A 23,601-nucleotide genomic window follows, 5' to 3' on the forward strand; every position below is an offset into this window, starting at 1 on the left:
TCCATCCATATGGGGAAAGAGAGAGAGAGAGAGAGGGAGAGAGCCTTAATCTCAGGAAGGCAGATGTAACTAGTGTTTTCTTTGTGTATTCTTAATGCATTCCACATTTGTTCTTCAAATGGGATTTAGAATGTCAAGGAGGGTGTAAGTAATGCTATAAGTAGAATATTTTCATAATCCCCGAGACTGAGAATCAATGAGACTGTTAACTCCAAAGCTCCACATGGTAAAATAAAATCCTGGAAATGGCTTCTGTTAAATATCCTCCATACACACACACTAATGTTTTGGTAGCTTGCCTACACCACAGAATGATCTCAAAGTCATTAATCCTTGACATTACATTTTATTTTGAAACCTCAAACGTATACTTTTTGGGAGTTTGCTCATTGCAGAGCTGCGGGTTAAAAGCGTGATTTTGACTCAGTATTCACAGCAATTGCTGACACCGGCGCTCTCCAGCTCTCAATTTAAGTCCCTCTGTTACGACCAGGGCCTTTCAAATCAATACACTCCGCAGCAAACAGACCTTTGAAGACTAGGAGCCATTTAAAAATCCTCAGTGAAGTGACCACCCTGCACGCATAGGTTGTTGACAGACTTAAACGTATCATTCTTACTTAAATGGACAGAAAATACATGTTTGAACTGAGACCTATTTAACTGAGCAATTCTTTCATGTTGATTTCCATTGTTTATTTAAAGTGACAGTTGCTTCTCTGCATTGGGTGCAGTGAGTCATTAGGCAAATATTGGAATGTGAGCACCAGCTGTTCTCCGCTGTGCTATCCCTTGGTTTGGTGCACATTCATTCACATTAGCGCTGTTTCCAGAATGACAAGCAAATCTTGTATATACTTAGCCTATATGAGGCTTGACTCTTCCCTCTCTTTCTTTCTCTCACTCTATTCCCCAGCCTTCTTTGGAGTGCACCCTCTGGCCTCCAGCTCTGCTTCTATTTCAATATCTCTGAAATCATAAAAATCCTTCAGCCATGTCCCATTTCTCTAAAGTGAATTTAATTCTGAGGAGACAGCCGACGTGCTGTACATCAGGTAATGATGAATGCTGCTCAGCGTGTGCGGAGAATGTGCTGGTTGAGCAAAACCTCTCGACTAATTATTTTGCCAGCATCATTAATGGAAACAGGCTTTTTTGTGAGTGCACCAACGACAGCTGGGAGCCAATAAGTCAAGGGAGAGGGATTAATAATGGGTCTAATTTTTTTTGCAAAGGAAACATCTTTAACTGAGACAGTCGTTTGAAGCACTGCAAACAACTAGAGCAAACACTAATCAGTGCTCATTAATTTTCTATGACTGGAGACAAGTCTGCAAATAATGACCATGTTCTCCAACGCTCCCTTATCAGCAGCACTAGGCTGAGCAGTGAGCAGTTTTAATTTTTAAGCAAAGCTGATTTTTATCATCTAATCACAAACCCGTATTGTTATTGGCCCTACCTGTTCCTGCAATAGTAAATGTCACTAGACATTAATCAAAATGACAGCCGACAGAGAGGCTGTGCTGTGCCACAGCTGTAAACTGGATAAAGTGCCTTTTGAAGGCCAAAAACAGTGGGGGTCAAGCATGTTGGCATGAATGTCAAAACAAAGCTGATACAAAGGAGTGGTAAATAACTGGCCAAAGCTAAACTGCAAAGTACAAGTCAAGGTCAGTGTTGTTTTTATTTGTTTTTCTTTGCAGAGGTGGGAGTAGTCTGGAAGATTAAGAGTGTCAATCTTTATGAGAAGAAAGCTCAGTGTCCGATTAATAGATTTCACCCCTGTGTAATGTTCAGAAGTCTGACTTCATTGTCCTTTGCAGCATTCTGCAAAGATACAATACATGTATTTCACTGCATTCATTCAACATTGGAGTCATGTCAATGTTAGAATATTATAAATAAACCAGATTTGTTCAGTGAGCCATCAATACTTCAATTTTCTGCTACTTGTCAAGGATCGGGTCACAGGGGCAAAGTAGTCCAGTTGTCGCCACCAACATTATTCAGCTCCTCTTTGGGATCACAAGGTGTGACCAGGCCAAATTAGATATATACTGTCTCAAGCATGACTCTTCCAAATGGCCTCCTACCAGTTGGACATACGTGGAAAAACTGTAATGGAAGGAACCCAGGAGGCATCCTGATCAGATGGCCTAACCAACTCAACTGACTCCTTTCAAAGCAAAGAAGCTGTTACTCAACTTCCAACTCCTCCCTGATATATCGTTAACCTATTTTCAAGGCTTTGCCCAGCTTCTACAGGGTCTCAAACTTGATCGTGTTTTTTTGGTCACTACCCAAATCTCATAACCTTAGAGAAGTATTGACAAAAAGATTGATCGGTAATGTGGGGGCGTTGGCCTTAGATTGAGCTTACGCTTCACTACGACCGTGTAGTACCACATCTGCTTACTCCTGACACTGCCCTAATGTTCCACTTCCATGATCCATTGAAGAGTGGATTTGTGGCAGTAAAAATTGTTCCCATCTCAACATCTTGAGGTCGTTTGTCAGTGAATGTGGGGGTTCTAATGTCAAACAGTTCAACTATGTCAACTACACACATCAGTCATATGATAACACGCAAAAATCAAACTGGAGAGGTGTATGACATCACAATCCACAGATGCGAGGGACCTTACAATTTTGAAAGAGCAAGGATACTGCAGAGAGATGGCATGAAAACTGGGAACAGTTGTGAGAGTAAGACCAAAACCAGACACAGCATTGACTGGTTTCGGGAAAGGTCATCAACCAGGAGTCAGTGGACACCCACAGAGATATCAGGAAAGACATTCACGTGTGATATCAGGGACCATTTTTCAACAGAGACAGGTGTTTGTGTTTGTGCGTCTCCGTAGGTTTGTGGGTCAGTCTTACCTGCCAGTCGGAGGGACCCCGAGTTGTAGATGGCCTCGTCTCGCAGCTCCCTCACATGCACAGTGACAGTGGAGACAGCATCGGGCCAAATTCCATCGGACACGCGGACCTGGAACTGATAGGTGCCAGGTGGGGCATTCTCCTTGATGATCAAGAAACCTGTTCTCTTGTTCAGGATAAAGTAACTGGAAAAAAGGAAAAGGAAAATACATACATAAAGACAACCACATCAGTAAAATAGGAAGTATATTCAGATGACAATAGGTTTAATGCCTTTCTACTAATTCACATAAACTGAGCTTTCTACAGGAGAAGTAGATGCAATCTCTCACCCTCATAACCAACACAATAAATGGATGTTTTCAGATCAACCAGATCAGCTCACAAAAACACAGCTGCATCCCCTCATAAGCATAGATTAAAAGGTTTGGAGCCTGAGAGGGACAAGCTGCTGAATCTGCAGGGCTGACCCATTGCATTGTAGTGATGTCATTAGGCCATCATCAGTGTGTCACCGTGAGTACCATGCTACTATACTAAAGGGTTAATAATCAGGGATCAATGCATGGTCCAAAAACTGTAAAGTCAAGTTTAGGGTACACGTTCAATTAATGCAGTAGGTTTTGTTTTAGAATAGTTATTTGATGTTATAAAAATGGGGTGAATTATCAATATTGAGACTGACTAATAATTGATTAAGCGCTCATGTGGCACTCCAAACCATGATCACTACTTTGCAGGCTCCAAATGTGTATATATATATATATATATAATATACAGCAACCACTTCCCTTCCTACCAATCCATGGTGTACACTGTGTTTTATAGCTCTGATAGGGGAGTCAATATGTTACATATGAACTGGGATTTCTGAAGAACATGAGGTAAAATACTCTTACCTTTATACATAAACATGTATCATTTATAAAAAATAGAGTTATTAAAGTTATCAATTGTCCTAAACAACATAATGTTCAAAATATGTATAACAAATATAATGTCTATGTGGGCTGTGTGATGTAAAGGCTCCATACCCTTTCCTGTCCTATTGCCAGACGGATTAAGATAGAACAGGGGCAATACTTTCCCAACCCCCTCGCCCATGTGTTTGACTCTGCATTTCACTCTGTGTCTTAGTGTTTACTCTGTTTAACGCTGTTAACCAATTCCCCTCTGGGACAATAACAGAAAGTGATCAGAGACGATACATTAAGCTGAGCGAGGCAAGGGGGAAAATGAGACTGACTAATAGGCACAAAGACATGTGAGGAAGCAATTTCACTTGGTTGTTGTCTACATGCTCCCCTTGTACATTAAATGAGCTCATTCAAGTTTAATTAGAGAGGAAATCCAAGAACCTTGGCAAATCAAATAATAAACCACTTGTAGACACAAGGGCCACATTAACTAATTTTATAGCACATGTTATGGTGTGTAGATTATACCTTATAGGTCTAGCCCCTTTTAAGACTATTTTACATGTCTAGTAAAATACCAATACTTTTCCATTTAGTACTTCACAATCTACTGAAGCATGTTTTATAGACATTTATGTCAACTACTTAAATTACTGGCCACTTCTACTCCAGTAAAAGTAGGACACATAAAACTATTCTTCTTGCTACACGGTTGTACGCAGTCAAAATACAAATCCTCAGTGCTGTGCAATGTGGTAGTTACAACCTACTACAATACAACCTCTTGATCCGAAACTCCCAGAATTGAGCTGCTGAAGTGCACACTTACACTGAACAAAAGCTGTTGTGCTTGATTTGATTTGGTGAAATGAAAATATATAAAGCAGACCAGAACAAACTATGACAGGATTTGTTTTGTGAGAAGCCAGGACAGCAGGCATAAGGCAATGTGCTCTGAGCTCAACTCAGAGAGAGAGAGAAGGGAGAGAGATACAGAGACTAAGAGAGACCAAGAGAGAGAGAGAGATGTCATGAAAAGTTGATGTTGTATATTACACCCAGTCCTCCACGGGGCTGAACTTCAACTTTGATAGAGACAGAACAAAAATGTGTCATTGTAAGTTAAGCTCGGTTTGGAAGATGAAGGCCAAGGTTTTGTGATACTGGAGTGTCACTGTAATGTGTGTGTGTGTGTGTGTGTGTGTGTGTGTGTGTGTGTGTGTGTTTGTGTTTGCAACTGAAAACATAGATAACCAAAATATTACTTTTAGCATAGAGAGGACAGCCTGTTAAATAACAAAGAAGGGACTATAAGGACAGAAAGAGAAAGAATGAGGAAATTCATTATCAGCCGGAGGGGGTCAAACAACATACAAAACAAATAACAGAATGGTGAGGTAGTGGTGAAAAAGAAGATGGTAAACAGATGTAAGATAATTAAAGAACACAATACAGATTATCAGGCTGATTTAAAATAAATCTCTTTCCTGTCCTGATTCAAGACCAAGGTCTTTAATTTTGAGGGGAATACTTCATTTCACGCTCAAATCTTGTTGCTCTCTCAAGTGTCTGAGACTTTTACCGAGGGTGCATCCTCTTTCAGACTGATCACCTGAAGATGGTTAAGGACAACATGGAGATCAGAACCCTCTTAAACCTAGATGTTCCCCTCTGTGTGATGCAGCCTTTGAGCAGGACGTAACTGAATACAGGAGCATCCTGTTTGAAATCCAGTCCGACAACGCCCAGGCTACTGCCCACACATCTGGCTGGGGCAGCATAGGGGTCAAATATACACAGGGATCCAGCGCTGAAGAGGACCAGGCTGCTTCCTCTTACTTTCCCAGCAGCACAGTTGAGCGGGGATTCAGTGATTCGCCACATGTCGTCCAGTTCAGTAACCACCTGGATTGTACAGCCTCAGGCAGAGAACCACTAAGCGTAGGGTTTATACTTTGAATTGATTTCACTTCTTTCCTTTGAAAGCTAAAATAGATTATTTGTTTTTACCATTAGCATAAGACTTTTTTCTTGGAATGCTGCTCTTGTTTTTCTCTGGTTAAAGATGAAGATTCATAAAAATTATTTTTATTTGGCATGCATAAAATTCCTTACAATGTGTAACACATATTATTTCAATCTCAGTTAATGCTACAATGAGTTTTACTGAAGATTAAGATCCACAACTCTGTTCATAATTTCTTTGAGTTGGTTTAAGCATAAATTATGTAACAAGAATGTTCTGTATCTACCATACCTTCCCTACAGAGCCCATCACTTCTGTGACATGTCACATCTAGGACAGATTACATAGAATGTCACTCCATGTGTTGTCATGAATGCATTAATGTAGATTTACCCAGTGGCAGAGCAGATAGAGTTCCCAGTGAATACAGTTAATGTCCTAAGAGAACTCTGGAACCTGGTTAGCTGTCAAGTGGAAAACCAGCAATAGGTAGTCCATAAACACCAGGGTTCCCATGTTGCAAGTACAATATGACATTACCAATTAAAGAACAAGAAGAAAGTAATAGAAATATTAAAATAAAATATGATCTGGTTTGGTGAATGTGATCGGCTGAACCTGAATACACAACTGTCTTCAAGGGACGCTGTGTATAATAAAGAAGTAATGCTACGAAATGAAAGCGCACACTCTTGAAGAAAGATCCGAAAGAAACTCAACTGCTGCAGCTTAATCCATAAATCAGGGAGGAGAGGTTGGTAGCTGAGTAACAAAAAATTAGGCAAGCAATCATCGAAATGAATAAAAAAAAAATTAAGCGAATTAAGTTTTGATATAATTGCGATGTACAAAATAAAAATTATGAACCAACAAAAAAAATTGGCAAATAGCAGGAAAAAAGGCAACAGTTTCAATTTAGTTGGAAAAAATGAAAAATCGGGCCTTCCTGACATTTTCATTTACAAATGCTCCATTGTGCAGTTTTCTTTTTCTGATGTCATAGGTCTCAAATGTGAAGTACCCAGCTTTAATGGTTCATGGAGAGTCTTATTATTTAATGACACGGCATCAGGGACATTATTCTGAATTACCATGCATATACATAAATTAAACCTAACTCATTCTTGAACTATATTGAAAACACACATTCAAATGAAAACTTTTTAGACCAAACAGAAACACTCTCACACAAACAACTGAAAGATGACCTGTTCACATATACAATCCAAAGGTGAAGCATTTTACCTTCACTACTACAAAGCTTTCACCCTCATCACACAATATTATTTACCTTGGCACATGTCCTTCGAAGACGTAAGTCTTGTTGTCCCAGTCATCAGGGTCAGGAGAGTAGACCTTACCAAGCACTGTGGTTGGCATACGGCCTTATGACAGAAGACACACCAGTTTATGAGATTACCAGGTTAAATGGCCATCAGTTGCATTTAGATTTGTCTGAATGTGATGGACACAGGACACCTTGGAGAGGTTTAAGACGTGTTGGCCTACAATGGCCTCCATGTCTTCAGTAAAACGTTTGGTGAAAGAATGTGTGTTTCCTTTCTGCATGTGTTGGCTATGTGTTTGTGTGTTTGATGAGAAATGTGCAGATTTCAGGCTTCATTCGCCATTTCCTTTCAGCTGAACTAACAAGTGACATTGCAGGTGATTGGCACAGGGGTAGGGAAATGCATAACAGAAATGCTGTTTGAATGCACAATGATTATAATCATGGGGAAGGAACTGCTGTTCTCTCCCCTCCAGCTCCTCACACTCTGAGCCATGTGGGAATTACTCTGAGGGTACCCTTCAAATTTAAAGGCAGCCCATGACATGCTGAGTTTTAACCTGTTGTTTGCCTTTGCCAGAAACTTTGGAGGAAAAAAGGTTACACAGCAATAGAAATAATGATGCTACTACTTTTCCGCACTACAGTTTGTGACAAACACCATACAAGTAACAGTTCTTCTAAAGCAATTCTAACACCTAAAGGTACAGTGTGTAAAATTTGTGGTAGCCTTCAGTTTAGTTTGTCCAGTCTGGACTAATGTAAAAAACATGGATATATGTAAATATAAAGTATTTAAATATAAAGGGACTTTTCTGGGGTAAAGAAAACTACAATTCATACAATTTAGATGAAATGAACTCTATGAAAACATCATGAGGATTATTCTACATTAAATTTCTGCCAATAGTTCCCTTTCACCTAAATCTTACACACTGGACCTTTAACTGACAAAACTGTGTGTTTAGAATCCAATAGAGTCTGTATAAAATTATGATATTCACTGTATTCTAGCCCGTGATACTTTATTATGTGGTCTGTTTGGTATCCTGTACCAAACCTGAAAAATGAATCAAAAATAATATAGCTGTAATTAACTGCATCAAGTTGAGCTACAGTGTGACCCATAGTGTAGCACTATTGGAATCATTGTGATTAAACACCGATCATGCAGAAATGACTAATCAGGTAACATGGGTGGGTTGAGGCAGAGGTGAATAACACAGTAAAAATGTGTGTGTAGGTGTGTGTATATATCTCATTGTGTGTCCATTGAAATTATTGCACACTGATTAGTAATTACTGTAAATGGCTGTCAGTGTGATGTTTCACCTACAGAGAAAACTACCCTAGATAGCAAAAATCAAACTGTGCTAGAAAATGTTGAATATTAGTTGGATACATTCTAAAGATGTAGACGACCCTCTTACCTCGGTGACTATTGATGAATATCTTTTTCTCCCCTGCCACATGCGCATGATCATTTTGGTCTCCTATAGTCACTGTCAGGGTGGTGGTCACGGTTTTGGCTGGACGGCCGCTGTCACTCATGATAATAGGAATGAGGAATTCTTTCTGGCGTTCACGGTCAAACATCCGCAGAGCTGTTAGTGTGGCAGTGCCATTCAGGTTGTCTTGGAGGTAGAAGTCATTGTTGTGGCGATACTCAGGGGGGATAGTGAAGTGAAAGGGGGGGCCATTCTCTGGAGAGTCCTGGTCCACAGCTCGGAGGAGGGTCGAAGTTTGGTTCAACCTCACTACCTAAACAAGGAGGGAGAGCATAAGACATTATGACTAACTCGGGTCGGATTTTTTCATCCGAACCAACTATAAACAAAGATTATCCTTAGCCTCTTCCTAACTTCCTTCCTGTTCAGTAACTCACTGCATCAAATCAGTACGACACATGTTACATGAGATCAAACCCAGTCAGGCTTACCTGTGGTCCCGCCACATTCTCAAATACCATTGGAGAGTATGCTGCCTCAAACTCTGGTCCATTATCATTCACATCCAACAGAGGCAGCTGTACTGTTGCACTCCCTGATAAAGGTGGGACCCCATGATCGGTTGCTATGACAATCAAGTGATGTTGGGGTATACTCTCCCGGTCCAGAGGCCGGGCAACAGAGAGCACACCGGATTGGTCAATGGTGAACAGCCCCTCAGGATCTGAGTCGTCTGATAGGCTGTAGGTGATGTCACGGTTCTGGCCTGAATCAGAGTCACTGGCAACCAAACGTGCCACACTAGTACCAACGGAGATGTCCTCAGGTAGCGGAGCGAGAGAAAGAAAGTGTGGAATGAAGACAGGAGCATGGTCATTGTAGTCCTCTACCTCCACCACACAGTGAAGAAGGCTGGAAAAGTCCAGGTCTTCAACCTGAAACAGCAACCACAATAGGTCTCAAATTATACTCAAGTGTTGCATAGACAAGATCAAGCCTACGCGTAAAGCTGAGCTGCAGTGTTGCCAATGTACACTGCAGTAATTGTGATTAGACAGAAAATTGTGTTAATTACAAACACAAGTTATTGAGTTAAAGATAAATAATGATAATAAGATTCAACATTGCAGCTAATATATAAAAGTTGCATTGAAAAGCTTTAAAGTTTCTGTCTGCAACTGATACCTTGTGTTTGAATGGCTTCCCAGTCCTCTCTTAACAACTTAATTCTTTGACTTAGCTTCTGAAGACATGACAGGCTGATTTGAAAGTTTTAGAGCAATAACAAAAAATGTCATGAATTTATGAAAATTCTCAAAACCTCTGCTGTTTTCTTCAGTAACAATAATGCACAAAAAAATCCAGGAACATGCTGTATGTGTGTATCAAACTTTTAGATAAATACTAAAATGTATTTTTCTATTGTTAGCACTTCAACAGATACCTGAGACACATTTCTGTCAGTTGAGAGAAAACAAGACAGAAGCTGAATGAGAGTAATCTTCGATAGTGCATGTGTATTTGGAATTGCTTCCATTTCCTGTACCTTTAGAGTGAGGTTGAACCTCTGCTCGCTGTGGCGTTCATAGTCCAGGCGTTTCTTCAGCCGCAGGGTGCCACGCTGCTCCTGCTTGTGACTGACCATGTAAAACTTCTGCTCTTGGTCTCCAGACACAACACTGAAAGTGAGCTGGGCATTTTCTCCAGTATCTCTGTCCTCTGCAGCAAGCTCCAATACCTTAGAAGAAGCAGGAAGATGATGTGAATAAAGTTTGTGGGCTCTATCCCATTAGGGATGCTGGCTTCTTGCAAATTGGCAAAATGTTTTCGACGGAAGCAGATTAGCAGAGCTTGAAAGAGTACAAGCAAGGGCGCTTAAAAGAGAGCATGCATTCCCCCTAGCTCAACAATCTCTTTAAATTCAATCAAGCAGCACAAAATCGCAGAAAATCATAGATATCAGTTGCCTAAACGTGCTTGATTTCTTTTCATCAAAATCCATTAATTATTCCCTGGAAAATCTGTGAAAATATCAACTTTCTTACAATGTTGAAGAAAGTAGAAAAACTATGCTGGATGCACCAATTTGTTCCATCCTTCCACCCAGTGTTGTTTTTGAATTATCCTGCAAACAAACCAACCAGCAAACCAGTCGACGGAGTGAAAACATAACCTCTTGGCGAAGGAAGGTATTTTTTGTAAATTTGTAAGGATTTTCTGAATACAACCTTTAGTGGAAGCTGAGAAGTCACAGAAATACAAGCTATTGCTCTCTACCACCAAAGATGGCTCTTAGCAAGTGTGATGCTGGACATTGAACGCTGAAATTGATGCTACATTTGTTAAGTAGCAATAAGAAAACACACAGATGGATCATTTAAACTTTGTTTATTCAACAAATGAATTTGTTGAAATCTGGATGTTAGTTTGAGCTATGCTGTGGTCAAACTCTATCTTTATGAAACCAGCCCATATTTTCTATCAAAATATCTAGGTCACTGCAGCTTGACAGATGTTGAATGATGAATTTCTACACCAGTAACTAGTTCACTTGGGCTCTCTAGCACTATGTCCTGAGCAGGTAGTGTCCTGTGCTGTTGGGAGGGAGCCATACAGTCTAGATCTTACATGGACTAAAATAGAAAGTTGAAAGGGAATTAAGTTGCATTGAGCTGCAGAGTTCTCATCTAAAGTAAAAGTGAAATATGTTCATTGGAGGATCTTAAATGTGTTTTCAATTTGTGATGATACCACAGACAGCCTTTTTATGTTTGTTGGTACTTGAATTGTAACTGTGTACTATTCTGAGTAAGAGATACCAAATAAATGTGCAAATGTTCTTCAAGGTCAGGACAGGACATTGTTCCTCCATGGAAAAGGGCTTTTTTCATTTACTTTTCTACATTTTTAATACTCAAACTTGTTTTGGGGAAAACGTTTTTGTAACACAGATGCCTGTCCTAAATACAGCAGATACCTTTGTGTATCCCCTTAATCTTTTTTTTTAATCTAGTAAAATAAACTGAAACTATGTTATCACATGAACTACCCTCAAAATCAAAGACAATATGCTCTAAATATGAGCGGCTATCCCTGTCTATACCAGGTATATACTCCTTCGGTTCCCTCCTCTCTTGTGTGCAGTCCTTGTTGGAGATACTGAACTCTAAACTTTATCTCTATCCACCAAATGGTATATTTACATTTGCACAGGTCATTTAAAATACTTGACACAAAACAGCGTCCATGGTATAACCCACTGAAATGGTGCCTCAACAGTGAGGCCTCTACCCACCTCTGCATTGGGGTCTGCATTCTCTGAGATCCTTGCTAAGCAGGAGTGATCCGTGAACCTTGGAGCATGGTCGTTCACATCCTTGATTTGAATGGTAGCAGTTCCAGTACCAGTCATCCCTCCACCATCTCTGGCCTCCACGACCAGGAGGTACGACTCAACCTGCTCTCGGTCCAGACCACCCATGGCGACAGTGATTGTTCCTGTGGTGGGGTTTATGGTAAACATTTCTGAGAAAGTCGGCACTCCTCCTACCTCAATGTTAGTGCCATCTAGACTACCCACAATCCTGTAAGAGAGCACAGCATTCTGCCCTACAGCGGAGTCGTCCTGGTCCGTGGCTGTCATTTCCATCACAGACGTCCCTACTACCGAGTTCTCTGCCACATCTCCTTGGCAGCTGGGGACGCAGGTGAAGACCGGGGCATTGTCATTGATATCCCAAACATTAATGATTACATCAGTGAAGCCTGTCAGACCTTCGCCACCTTCATCTGTGGCCAGGACGACAAATCGCCACACAGCGCGCTCCTCGCGGTCCAGAGTCCTCTGGGCGTAGATTTTGCCTGTGACCTCATCAATAATGAATTCGCTCTCTGCACCCTGGCCGTGGAGAGAGTAACGCAGGGCCTCTGGGTCGGCATCCTTATCTGGGTCAGACGCTGTTACCTACAACATCAAATTCACAGTGAGACAGAGAAAGGGAGATGAGAGTGTAATCACCTGAGTTTTTTCCAACACTATTTAATAATTGAAAAGCTGCTGACTTGGCATGATGTCTCAGCTGGACACACTTGACAACTGCTCTGTGCAGTTATGAACCCTCCAGTAGGTAAATCTGGCCAAGATCCAACCTCCTGTGCCCATGCTCTACACCTCCTCTGCCTCTCTTCCTCTGTCTACCACTTCTCACTCATCCTCTGAACATAAGCAGCAATTATACTCTCAGCAAGATGTTTCAATTTAGCACGGTAATTGTAGTGTGATGTAGAGCCAAAATTAACTATGTTCCTCTAAAAGGGGAAGAAATGTGCTCTTACATGTTTAGAGAGGGAGGAGAGCACCAGGGATTCAATGAACAACTTTCAAACCAAAGTGTATTCAGTCTTATGTAATTGAGAACGGCTTAATGATGGTGAGAAAAATATGTGTTATTGAGCTCGAGCAGGGCTGAACAAGTGTGACAATCTACACAAATTTAAATGTTTTATTTATCAGAATGATAATTTATAGAAGATACAGCTTCAGGGTCAACGCCCAAATGATCTAGCAATAGACCGTGTCTGGCCGTGGCTGCACAGTAATTGCTGGGTAAAGACTAAAATCAATTTTCAAAATGAAATGCAAACAGGAAAAAGGACAGGGCAAAATAATTGTAAACTCACACTCGATTACATTTCTGCTGCCTCTTAAAGAAGCTTATGAAAGAAAAGGATGCTGACTTAAGGCAAAAGACATTAATCCATTAATTATACAACTACAACTCAATAAAGCCTTTACATTTTGAAGTGTTTATTTTTCTAATTAAGACACATTCAACAAAATGCACACTTTCAAATTTCTGGCAAAAACAAACCTTAGATGCAATGGAATCTATTCTAGCAATCGGGTATGGATCAGCTTCAGGTCACAGCCTGAACAGCTAGCCAACAAATTTAGATGAGCACTACAAGTTAGTTAGTTGATAAAATCAAATAATTCATAATATTGTGCAACAGATTGGGGCAAAGCTAATTTTCATGCAACATCTTCACAAGTTGAGTACACTAGAAGACATAAAAATAAAGACACAAAATTGTATTGCAATGTAGATTGTCCTACAAGCATGTTTAGATTGGACTTGCGTTTTGTTCTGTTGAGCCAATGGATTATACTTCGGGGTTTTTATTCACTTGCAATTTCCTAAAGTCCAAATGCAAAGCTGAACAACAACTGGATGTTACCTGTAACACAAACACTGGTGAACCATCCAGCTCCTCTGTTACGCTTCCGTAGTATTCGTTAACAGTAAACACTGGCGCCTCGTCATTCTTGTTGACCACGTTTACAGTCACTGTGGTGTAATCTTCCCACTTCCCATCTGAGGCCAGCACATGAAGCTTGTACCTGAGCAAAAGTTTCAGCTCAGTAAAGAGCAGTCACAAAATAAACAAATGCATAATCCAAATGGACTTACTTGTTTGTTGTCAATCACTTAAACTACTTTGGTATGATTTAAAGTCTCAGAAGGGAAATTTAAAGCAAAAAAAACAATGACAGGGAAATATAACATCATGTATTTGAGATAAAATCCTTTGACAAGCATTTAAATGGTGGTTCAAAGGATTCCTCCCTGGGGTGTGTTCCTACCTTTTGTTCTGTTCATAGTCTAGAGTCTGGGCGATAAAGATAGTGCCGACTTCTGGTTCCACATCAAATACCCCTCCTGTGTTCCCAGAAGTGATTTGGTAGCGCAGTTTGGCGTTTCCACCTGTAGATCAATGCAGGTGAAAGAGGAAGGACAGTTAGTGTTAATGAAGCTTAGATGTTGATGACGTAGAGTGCAGTAATTTGAGTTTAAGCTTTGCTGAAAAGAAGAGTCAGGATTTTATCTGTTTGTGCCATTGAAGAGCTTTCATGAAAACCTGATTTGGAAGTCCCTATCGATCCCTCTCTCCCCTTACTGAGCGGCAGCCTGCTGTGGCTGTTGGCACCAGATATGGAGTCTTTGTTGTGATCTGACTCGTGTGAGTCTTTCAACAACAGATAACTTCTACCCTTACATCCATGATTACTATAACTGCTGCATTAGAGAAGCACCATCATGACTGGAAATATATTAAGAGGTCAGACACTTCAGCTCAGAGACACCAAGTGTGTAGCAACTGTTGTACCTATGTTTTATTCTGTCACACAAATCAACTTACAGCAACTGCAAGATTTTAGGACTTGACAGTTCCACTGCAGCTTTTATACAAAAATTTAATTGAAGTTTCACAACTATTATTTGTCTAAACTACAGTTTTTTTAATATAATTTTTTATGACTTAAATACTTTTTCATTATGAAGCAATTTGACAGCAAAAGATGGAAAGGAAATGGTGAAGGGGACTGTATCAAAAATGTCAATGCCAAATGTCAAATGTGCTGCAGCTAAGTCAGGTGGTGAACATTACTTGCCATTTAAAAGTATACCGATTCTGCCTTTTTAGCCATCAAAAGCTGATTACAATGACATTTCATATTTTTGGGGGTAGAAGATGGATTCACTTCGGACACTTGAGCAAAGTAATGAATTTAAAGTTCAGATCTATTTTACTTACTTCAAAAGAAAAAAGAGAGAAATGGGGGAAAAACAATACTACTACTACTATTTCAATCCTCCCCAAAATGTCATCCACATGTGCAAACAGAAATATATCATCTCTGATAAACCTGTGTAATAGGTACTCTATCTTTATAATCAATGCTGTTATTTATTAACTTCCTGTGTCAGACATTTGATGGCTGAGACTAAGGCTATAACCTATGATGGCCGAAATTTGGATCAGATAGGTAATTGTCTGATGAAAGCCATTCACAGTGGATACCTGCCAGGTCCTCTGTACTAAAGCTTGTAAACACTGCCTTCATAGCTGTGTCTGACAGTTTGCATTCATTTCCCATAGTTTCATTACCATACTTGTCAGGAGGCAGCGCAGAGCTCGCTTTTGAATTTAAGTTGAATAATGTCAAGGTGAATATTATCAGCTTTTAATTTGTAAAGGTGATTAAGCTTGAGTGCCTTTCTTCACAGTGCCATAACTAAGTTAACTTATTAGCACGGGTATTCCAACATTAGGCAATTCAGTGGTGTTTATATTTCATTTCAACTCAATTCAAAGCAATTTTATTCAATTTAATTAAAGTTGGTTCTATCTATTTAGTGCAAAAACTTTACATATAATATCTCAAGGCAGAGAGAGGTCAAGACCTTCCAACAGAAAAACCCAATAGGTCCCACCATGAGTAAGACTTTCACATAGCTATAATTTGTTATGGTTTACTGTGTCATATAAGGTCGAGGATCAACTTCAACAAGGCTATACTCGTTTCGACAAAAGTTTGTACAATTAAAAAAAGTGCTAAACCATAATAGAAATCCAGTAATCATTCTTTGAACAATTCATATTCCATTGGTCAAAGCAATTCAAAACCATATTACTGTGAAGTACCCCCCCCTCTATATTTCTAAGTACTCTGTCCCTTCCTCACTTAATAATCTATTTTCTTGCTCTGAGAAGTATTTTTAATAAAGTCTATTAAATGATCAACACAACGTTCCCCCTCAATGGAATTACTGGTGAAACCAAGGTCTGCATCTCAATCACCATTGAATCCACCACCCCTCATGTTAATATGAAATGGAGAAACCTCTGAAGATGAGATGAGATTCGCAGCTTATTAGCAAGATGAAAGTCAAGGAAGGAGAGAGGACAATGCTTTTATCCAGATCGTTTTGTACCCTCTCTGTTGGCATTTTAAATGAGACATTAGGGATATATGCAATCACATCTCTTCTTTTTCGCTCACTGTTATTTGATGTTTTTTTTCTAGCTGTCTCAATCGCTTAAGTATTTAGAAAACTGCTGAGACCCAAAGGAGAGTAGAAAACAGCGCTGGGAGTAAAACAATCCTTATAAGAAACAAACAAATTGAGAGAAAATTAATGTTTTTTCCCAAGTGTGCCAATTTCAAAACTCTGTTCATCTCTCGAGGTATTACACAAACACACACACACACTTTGTGATGACTTGCATTCCTCCCTAATTACTTTTTAGCTTTAAAACAAAAAAGAAAAAGAGAAACTTAACATGAAAACATGACTTTTAGGTTGTGTAATTTATGCAACATAGGTGAGAAGAAGAAATAGTATCTGTTCAGAGTCAACATAAACACAGATAGTTATTTGTATTAATTTATGAACTGACTGTCTTACATTTACACTAACAACCGTTATTACGTTTTTCAGTCGATCACATTGTAAGAAATAGCTAGTGAACATTCCCATTACACTGAATAGTCAATGATGCTCGAGTCAATACTGCTCGCGGTTGCTCCTTGTCAAAATAACTCAACACACTGTCCGAGTTTTCCAGGTGTAGAGCAGCGGAACTCACTGCAAATAGAGCAACAGAGAAAGGCAGACTCACACCTGCTGTCAACACAGAGCTGGCCAAACCAACTTCTGTCAGATCAAGTAAAAGCTACGTGCACCGCACTGGAATCACTGATCATCGCAGCATCAACATCACGAGACAAGGCATTGAGGTTTGCCTTTTACACATCACAATGAAAAGATATTTGAGAAGCATTGCTTTAGAGGAGTGGACTGGTTTCTGAGTGAGACGCATGCACTCCCAGTGGACAGAGAAAGTCCTGCAATGACCAAGAGTGTGTGATGAGGAGGACGGATGAGAGGAGAAGAGGTTTGCAATGCAGCAGTGTATGTGGGCCTCACACAAATTCACCTCCATGTTTTTTCAACCCAATTGCTGTATCGTATGTGGACTGTTTGTAGATGGGAAAACCAACTCTATATGAACACATTTCAATTATAAAAGAGGTGAGTCTTCACTACTGAAACGATTTTCAGTGGAGTATTCCTTCAAGGGCTCATGATCTGCACAACCATCTTGAAGATCGATAAAAAGATTGACTGAAATGATCACATATAATAATTCCAAAGCAAGTCTTGTTAATCTTTGGTTTTTGATTTTTTAAAAATCTTTAAATTATGCTTCTATCTTTAAGTTTATGCAATGTTAATGAAATAACACAGATGGTGCTGATCAGTTACTGTAATTCAAAATATCTATATAATACTGTATACATTACTGTCAGAAGCATACAATCTCATCTCTAATCTACTGCATCTGCTCTCTCTTATTTAAACCTCTATGCAGCCCACACTAAGTCATTTCAAACACATGCACACACATTACGGTGGAGTCACTGTTAATAACCTTTCTCTGGACTCAAGCAGGCTTTTTACACATACACTCACACCTAAGTACAAAGTGTCTCCCTATAATCTTATGTGAGTGTGTAGCCGTTGATTATTTCTTTTTCAAAAGGAAATGTGGACTGCACAGCAGGCCTCTGCAGTCTTCTATGATAAATGCTGGATAATATGAGTTTTTGCCTTTTCCTTTTCCTCTTCCATCTCCTATTCATCCTTACATACACAACACGCCTCCCTATTTTTCTGCTTCTGTATTTCTAAGAAAACTCGATCCACAATGGACACATCACCCGCTGTAGCCCTGCATGTGTGTGTGTTCAGAGAGGCACTTGTAAAAAAAACAAAAAAAAACAAGAGGTGATATGAAATGTGAGTCAATACTTAGTTATGTCAATCAGGAGTTGAGTGTGGTCTGAGCAGACATTTTAAATTACTCCTCTCTAGATAGAAAATGAGAGATAATGAGATGTTTCTGAGCCAGAATATTGACCAGCTCCGACTTTCAAACTGAATCCTCAACAACTCATGGGCATACTTTAGTTTTTGCTAAATACAAATACACAGCCAACACATGTATGGTGTGTATCATAATGACAGGTTTAACTGTGGGTACACTTCCCACACTGACATTTACATTGAGGAAAGAGACATTTTCCCAACTGAAAACATGGCATGCAGGCATAAAATGGGCCCCAGACTTGAACCACTGATCCAATTGAAGGGTAATAAGTATAGTGTCACCAATTCAGCCTGAACTAAAGGTGCAGTTGTCAGTCAGTTAAAGTGGCAGTGGTGTTTCCAGTTTGGACATTTACCAGTGCCTCATTGGTGACAAGTTCATCTTTCACACATAAGATTAAATTGCTGGAATGTTTGATTCAAATCTAATCAGACTGAACTTCACTAGAACTGTACTTTGCTCTGGTACTCGATATATGAAAAAAATACGTAAAAACAAATGAAGAGGGCAGTGTCTGGTTTAAACAGTGACAAGCATGACAAAAGAAAAAAAAGTTATGGGTCTTGTAAGTTATGGTGCACTTCTCTGGTATTGGTCTCCATCTTCTCACACTCAGCATCACTAGTACACCTTTGATTTCCAGGTGGCTTTGTGGATGCAGCCCAAGCGTCCCCAGTTAAACAAGCTGGCTTTACAGTGTTTCTTTGTAAATGCAAAAATCATCAGGAGCGACTGATGAACAAAAATAACTTGTTTTACCTTTTCATCTGTACTAGCTATGTAATGGAAAGGCAGACAATAACTCTCTTTGCCATTCAAAGGTTACAAACAGCTAAAGGCTACTTTCAAGGTGGAATTATTTATTGCTCGAGTTGACATTGTGAATCAATCAATACATCTTAAATGTCAAGATGAGATTTCTTTGTATTTGCCTTCTTGCATTTTACATACACCTGAATGAATATTTCAGAACCTAAATGAATTTCAACTGAATTATGTAATCTGTAAATATTCTATTCCTGCACTTGGAGAAAAGTGTGTTACAGTGTGCTCGGGGAGCACTACACTTATAATGAAACACTTTGAAAGAAGGAAGGAAGTAGGCGCTCTAGTTGTACATGCATATGAGATACCGCAGTTGATGACGCTGCTCTGAGACTGTTGCACAGGTACCTACCAAACTTGAAAAGCCTATGGCCTATGTTAGAATGGACTTCTCAAGCACCTTTAACACAGTTCATCACCACCACAAACGCTGACTGAAATGGACATCAACCTACATGTGATCCTCTGGGTCCTTTCATTTTTCTCACAGGGAGACACCAAGTGGTCAGAATCAATGATCAGTTGGTCTCTACTCAAACCCGAGCCCCACGGGGTTCTGTTATCTCACCTGTGCTCCTCACACTGTTCTCTGACAACTGCAGGGGGCTCAGACCCAGAAATAAACTACATCAAATACTCTGATGGCACAAAGCAATAAAGGTAGTTTTGGGGAGCAGAGATTTTAGTTTTTAGGGGTTTAATAACCTCTTTGAGAATATGTCCATCTCAGCTTGTAGCTAGCCTTCAGAGTTCACAGTGGTATCCACGAAAACTGAAATCTCTGCTCCCCAAAACCATCTTTATTGCCTTGAAATAGCTTGGATGTAACTTCACACCATTGCCCCAATTAGGTCTATGAATATGCAAAGTTGGCTTTGTGCCGACATCTATCAGACTCATTAATGACTCAACTAGCTTGAGGTTTATCTATTGACATTTGTAAGCATGCTTCAACACATCATTTTAAATGTCTTTTATCTGTCTTCAGATATTATGTTTGTTGTCTGCTGTTTGTGTTTAATTTGACACTTTTACAAAAAAAGTTCCTCCTGGATATATACAGTTTTGAACTTTGTTTTGAAATCAATAGAAACTTTATCTATTTAAAAGAACACTCTTCTCCCACATGTCCAAAAATCAATGAAATGAGAAATTTGGGGATTTCTAAGTTCACAATACATGTTTTCCAATGTGTGACAATCTAGTTCTTCTGTGTCTAACCTGAACAATGTGTCCAAACTCTGTTTGATGTCTGAATATAGAGCCGTCAGCCTATAGTCTCCTCTACTCTGCTGAAGTGGTAACATGTTTAGCTGACCCTCATTCAGCTGTATCTTGATGTCTCACTCTGTTACGCCCACTACAGTAACTAAACATTGAGTAATTGATTTGAGTAGCCAGGCTCCTCTCCAGTGGAACCAGCTCCCTCTCTGGGTTCAGGAGGCAGACACCATCTCTAAAATCAAGGTTTTACTTGAATATGAGTTACAACTGTTCCCTGTCCCCCTCCTCTCTCTTCTCTCGCCTCACCAACCTCACCACTCCTCCATTTTTCTCTGCTCGACTGCTCAAGTTGGGGTGAGCGGTTCTGCCACAGTCTGGTTCTGCTAGAGGGTTCTCTAGGGGGGATTTTTTCGGTCCATACTCGTGTTAGCTCATTGTGGGAGCTGTATGAGTTCTTTTATTATTCTGTAAGGTCTCGACGTGTGATGTCCTGTGCTCCATTCAGAGAAACTGTCTGAGATTATGATACACACTCATACAATACACTTTCCTAAACTCCCCATGAATATGACATCTTCACTTTTAATAGCAGTCAGAAATCCTCAAAGACAAAATAGTGCCACTTTACCACTGACATCAGGTTAGAAAAACACTGAAATACACCAGTCACAGCAGACGAGTCCAAGGACGTGTTTCAGCTGCAGCCTGTGTTTCCAAGGATGCAAGTTCTTAACAATGAGAAATGTTTGACTAAAGTGAAAACAGAATGTTTAGATGTCCAAAATGGTGAAGGTGCAGTTCAACATTTGAAAGCCTCTTTCTTTGCCTTATATCCAAAGGTTATATTAAATGGGTTCTCCTACAGTGACTGATTCACACTCACTTTTTGCTTCACAGAGAAAACAATTTTTTCCCTCAGTAAAAGGGGGTCGCAAAAAAGCAGTGAAGTGAAAAGTAAAATGTTCCTTGAGTGAGGAAAAAACGAGGAACTTCAACCATGTGCTTGAGCAATTTGATATATATAATACATATCTATATAGCACATATACTGTATATATGTCACCTACCTTCATCCCCATCATTGGCACTGACAGTGAGGATGGCAAAGCCAATGTCAGCATCCTCATCCACATCAACTTTATAGGATGTCTGCGCAAACGCTGGTTTGTTGTCGTTCACGTCACTGATAAAAACACGAACGTACGCCGTGTCTGAAAGAGAGAGAAAAGAGAGACAATCATAAACAGGAGGTTGTTCTTATTCTGTCAATGTGAACATGAGCATCTGTCTCTCTCTCTTTGGATAGCAACACACACACACACAAGTTTCTTCATGCATACAGAGAACAACAAACAAAATAACACTTTTTTCCACTATCTTCCACTTTTCAATTACATCCATCATCAGGCTTCTGTCTATTTTAGCATTAAATCCAGCTGTTTCTTCTTTTCTTCAACATCCAACCGCTGGCTGAAGCGGGGGAGCAAAGCACCCTGAGGGCATCAGTGTGAAGCTCTGTAGTTGAGCAACCAAACACACTACGCTTCCTTTGATATTGCTATCAAAACGAGCATAATTTGCAATACACGCTTTAGATGAGATAAATAATTTAAGCCAGGGTGGAGGAGATTGTTTACAGTTCATAGCACAGATAGAAAACTAATGCAGGCTCAAAATAAAAGCTGCAGATGCTAGGGCCAGAGCTTTGCCTGTGTTCACTTGGTGTCAGAGGGGGAGAGGAAAGTAGGGAGTGATGGAGGAAGCACACAGAAAGTGGATGAGCAGATGTACCAGCAGCCATCTCCGCATCCTCCCACTCATCTGCTAATGCTGTCTGTTCACTAATGGTTTAACACTTCTGCTTACATTTAAAGAACTTGTAAACATTTATTAGCCATACATTAGCCTCCTCTGAGAACAGTGTTTATCAAGGTTATACTGTGGCCGCAACATTATGCTGCAATATTGATCAGTGTGTGGTTAAATGGTTAAATGGAATTAACCTAATGTTAGCCAGTTATTAGTTCTGTATCATCAGAGTGACATGTATATGAAAAAGATTCTTCAGAGGGTATTTTACCTAAATCAGAGGCTTCAGTGTTTTCACATAACCAATATGAAATGACTTTCCTTTCTATGGTAAGAGAAGTGGTGAGAGCTGGGAGCACTGCTGTACAAATATATTTCCATACATAATTTTCAACAAAGTCAAATTCAACATGGTCAAATGCTTTTTCCTAATTCACAAAAACCTAGTCCCCCATGCTATAGTGTCATAAAAGTCTGAATTGTGAGGACATGAACTCCTAAACCAACGAAGCTAACAGTCCATTAAACTCACTAGAAGTCTTTGAATTTTTTTAAAAAGGGAACAGTATACTGAATAACATTGGGGCTTTTATCCTTAACATTCTGAAGCTTTGCCAGTGAAGTCTTTCTATGGATAAAAACACACGTTAAATAAATAAATTCAAGTGGCAATAGATAACTACCACTATTTCAACGTGGTATTCCTGATGACACTAATGATGGATAGGATCAAATTCCATTCTTATCAACTCCGTAATCATAATATAATATGGTAAGTTTACTTGTTTTAAAAAGACCACCACATGTAAACATGAACTTTTTTATACTAATAATTAGCAGTGTTAGCAACAGGCTACCAGCCTGGCTACTTTCCAAAGCAAGACAAAAAATGTATATAACACCCAACTGTAAGAAGGGTTGTTCTCTGTCACTGTATTTACCAGCCCTCTCTGTGTGCCCATTATTCAGGGGGTTCATGAGAGCCGGCTGTATGCTCTGTCTTTACATCCACCAACCTGAGTATCCACTTCCTCCGGGTCGGCCTCTATCCGAGGTTCAACCTTGTTTTACTTTGTTTTCTATCACCCTCATCATAACCTATTTCCCTTACCTGAGAAATGTTTACACAAAAATGAGTCTGCGTTGGCAGAGAGAAAATGATGAATATGGTGAAAGCAAGTAAAGTAAAATAAAAAAATACAAACCAGCAATGAAGTAATTATTGTTTTATAATTATAATTAATAATTCTAATTTATAATTAAGTTCCCCCTAAGTTGAACTTGATGGTACAGCTGAAGGACACAAGCTTGTTATGCGAAGGCAGATAAATCAGTGTCTATATTTTTTGGCTAAGTGAAGTACCGGTGTCACTCTCATTTATTGGCATGCTGTTACAAATCAGTTTGTTGGTTGTTGTTTTTTTTGGTTTGTTTAAAAGATTTAAGATTGACTTTTAAGGTGATCAGTCATTCAAGGGGTATAATTCACTGCAGGTTCAA

General features: G+C 39.6%; 1 protein-coding gene across 1 annotated transcript in view; it reads right to left on the reverse strand.

Moving 5' to 3' along the window:
* Window positions 1-23,601, reverse strand: part of LOC109624855 (neural-cadherin) — a 271,831-nt gene that overhangs the window by 108,854 nt on the left and 139,376 nt on the right. The window contains exons 16-24 of the mRNA XM_069532203.1: window positions 21,360-21,503; window positions 14,150-14,270; window positions 13,744-13,906; window positions 11,801-12,469; window positions 10,052-10,243; window positions 8,997-9,440; window positions 8,488-8,818; window positions 7,061-7,154; window positions 2,887-3,071 (exon numbers count right to left, since the gene is read on the reverse strand). Of these exons, the coding sequence (XP_069388304.1) occupies window positions 2,887-3,071; window positions 7,061-7,154; window positions 8,488-8,818; window positions 8,997-9,440; window positions 10,052-10,243; window positions 11,801-12,469; window positions 13,744-13,906; window positions 14,150-14,270; window positions 21,360-21,503 (2,343 nt within the window). The remainder of the gene's footprint in view (window positions 1-2,886; window positions 3,072-7,060; window positions 7,155-8,487; window positions 8,819-8,996; window positions 9,441-10,051; window positions 10,244-11,800; window positions 12,470-13,743; window positions 13,907-14,149; window positions 14,271-21,359; window positions 21,504-23,601) is intronic.

The sequence above is a fragment of the Paralichthys olivaceus genome, chromosome 1, assembly GCF_024713975.1.
Source record: "Paralichthys olivaceus isolate ysfri-2021 chromosome 1, ASM2471397v2, whole genome shotgun sequence".
NCBI lineage: Eukaryota > Metazoa > Chordata > Actinopteri > Pleuronectiformes > Paralichthyidae > Paralichthys > Paralichthys olivaceus.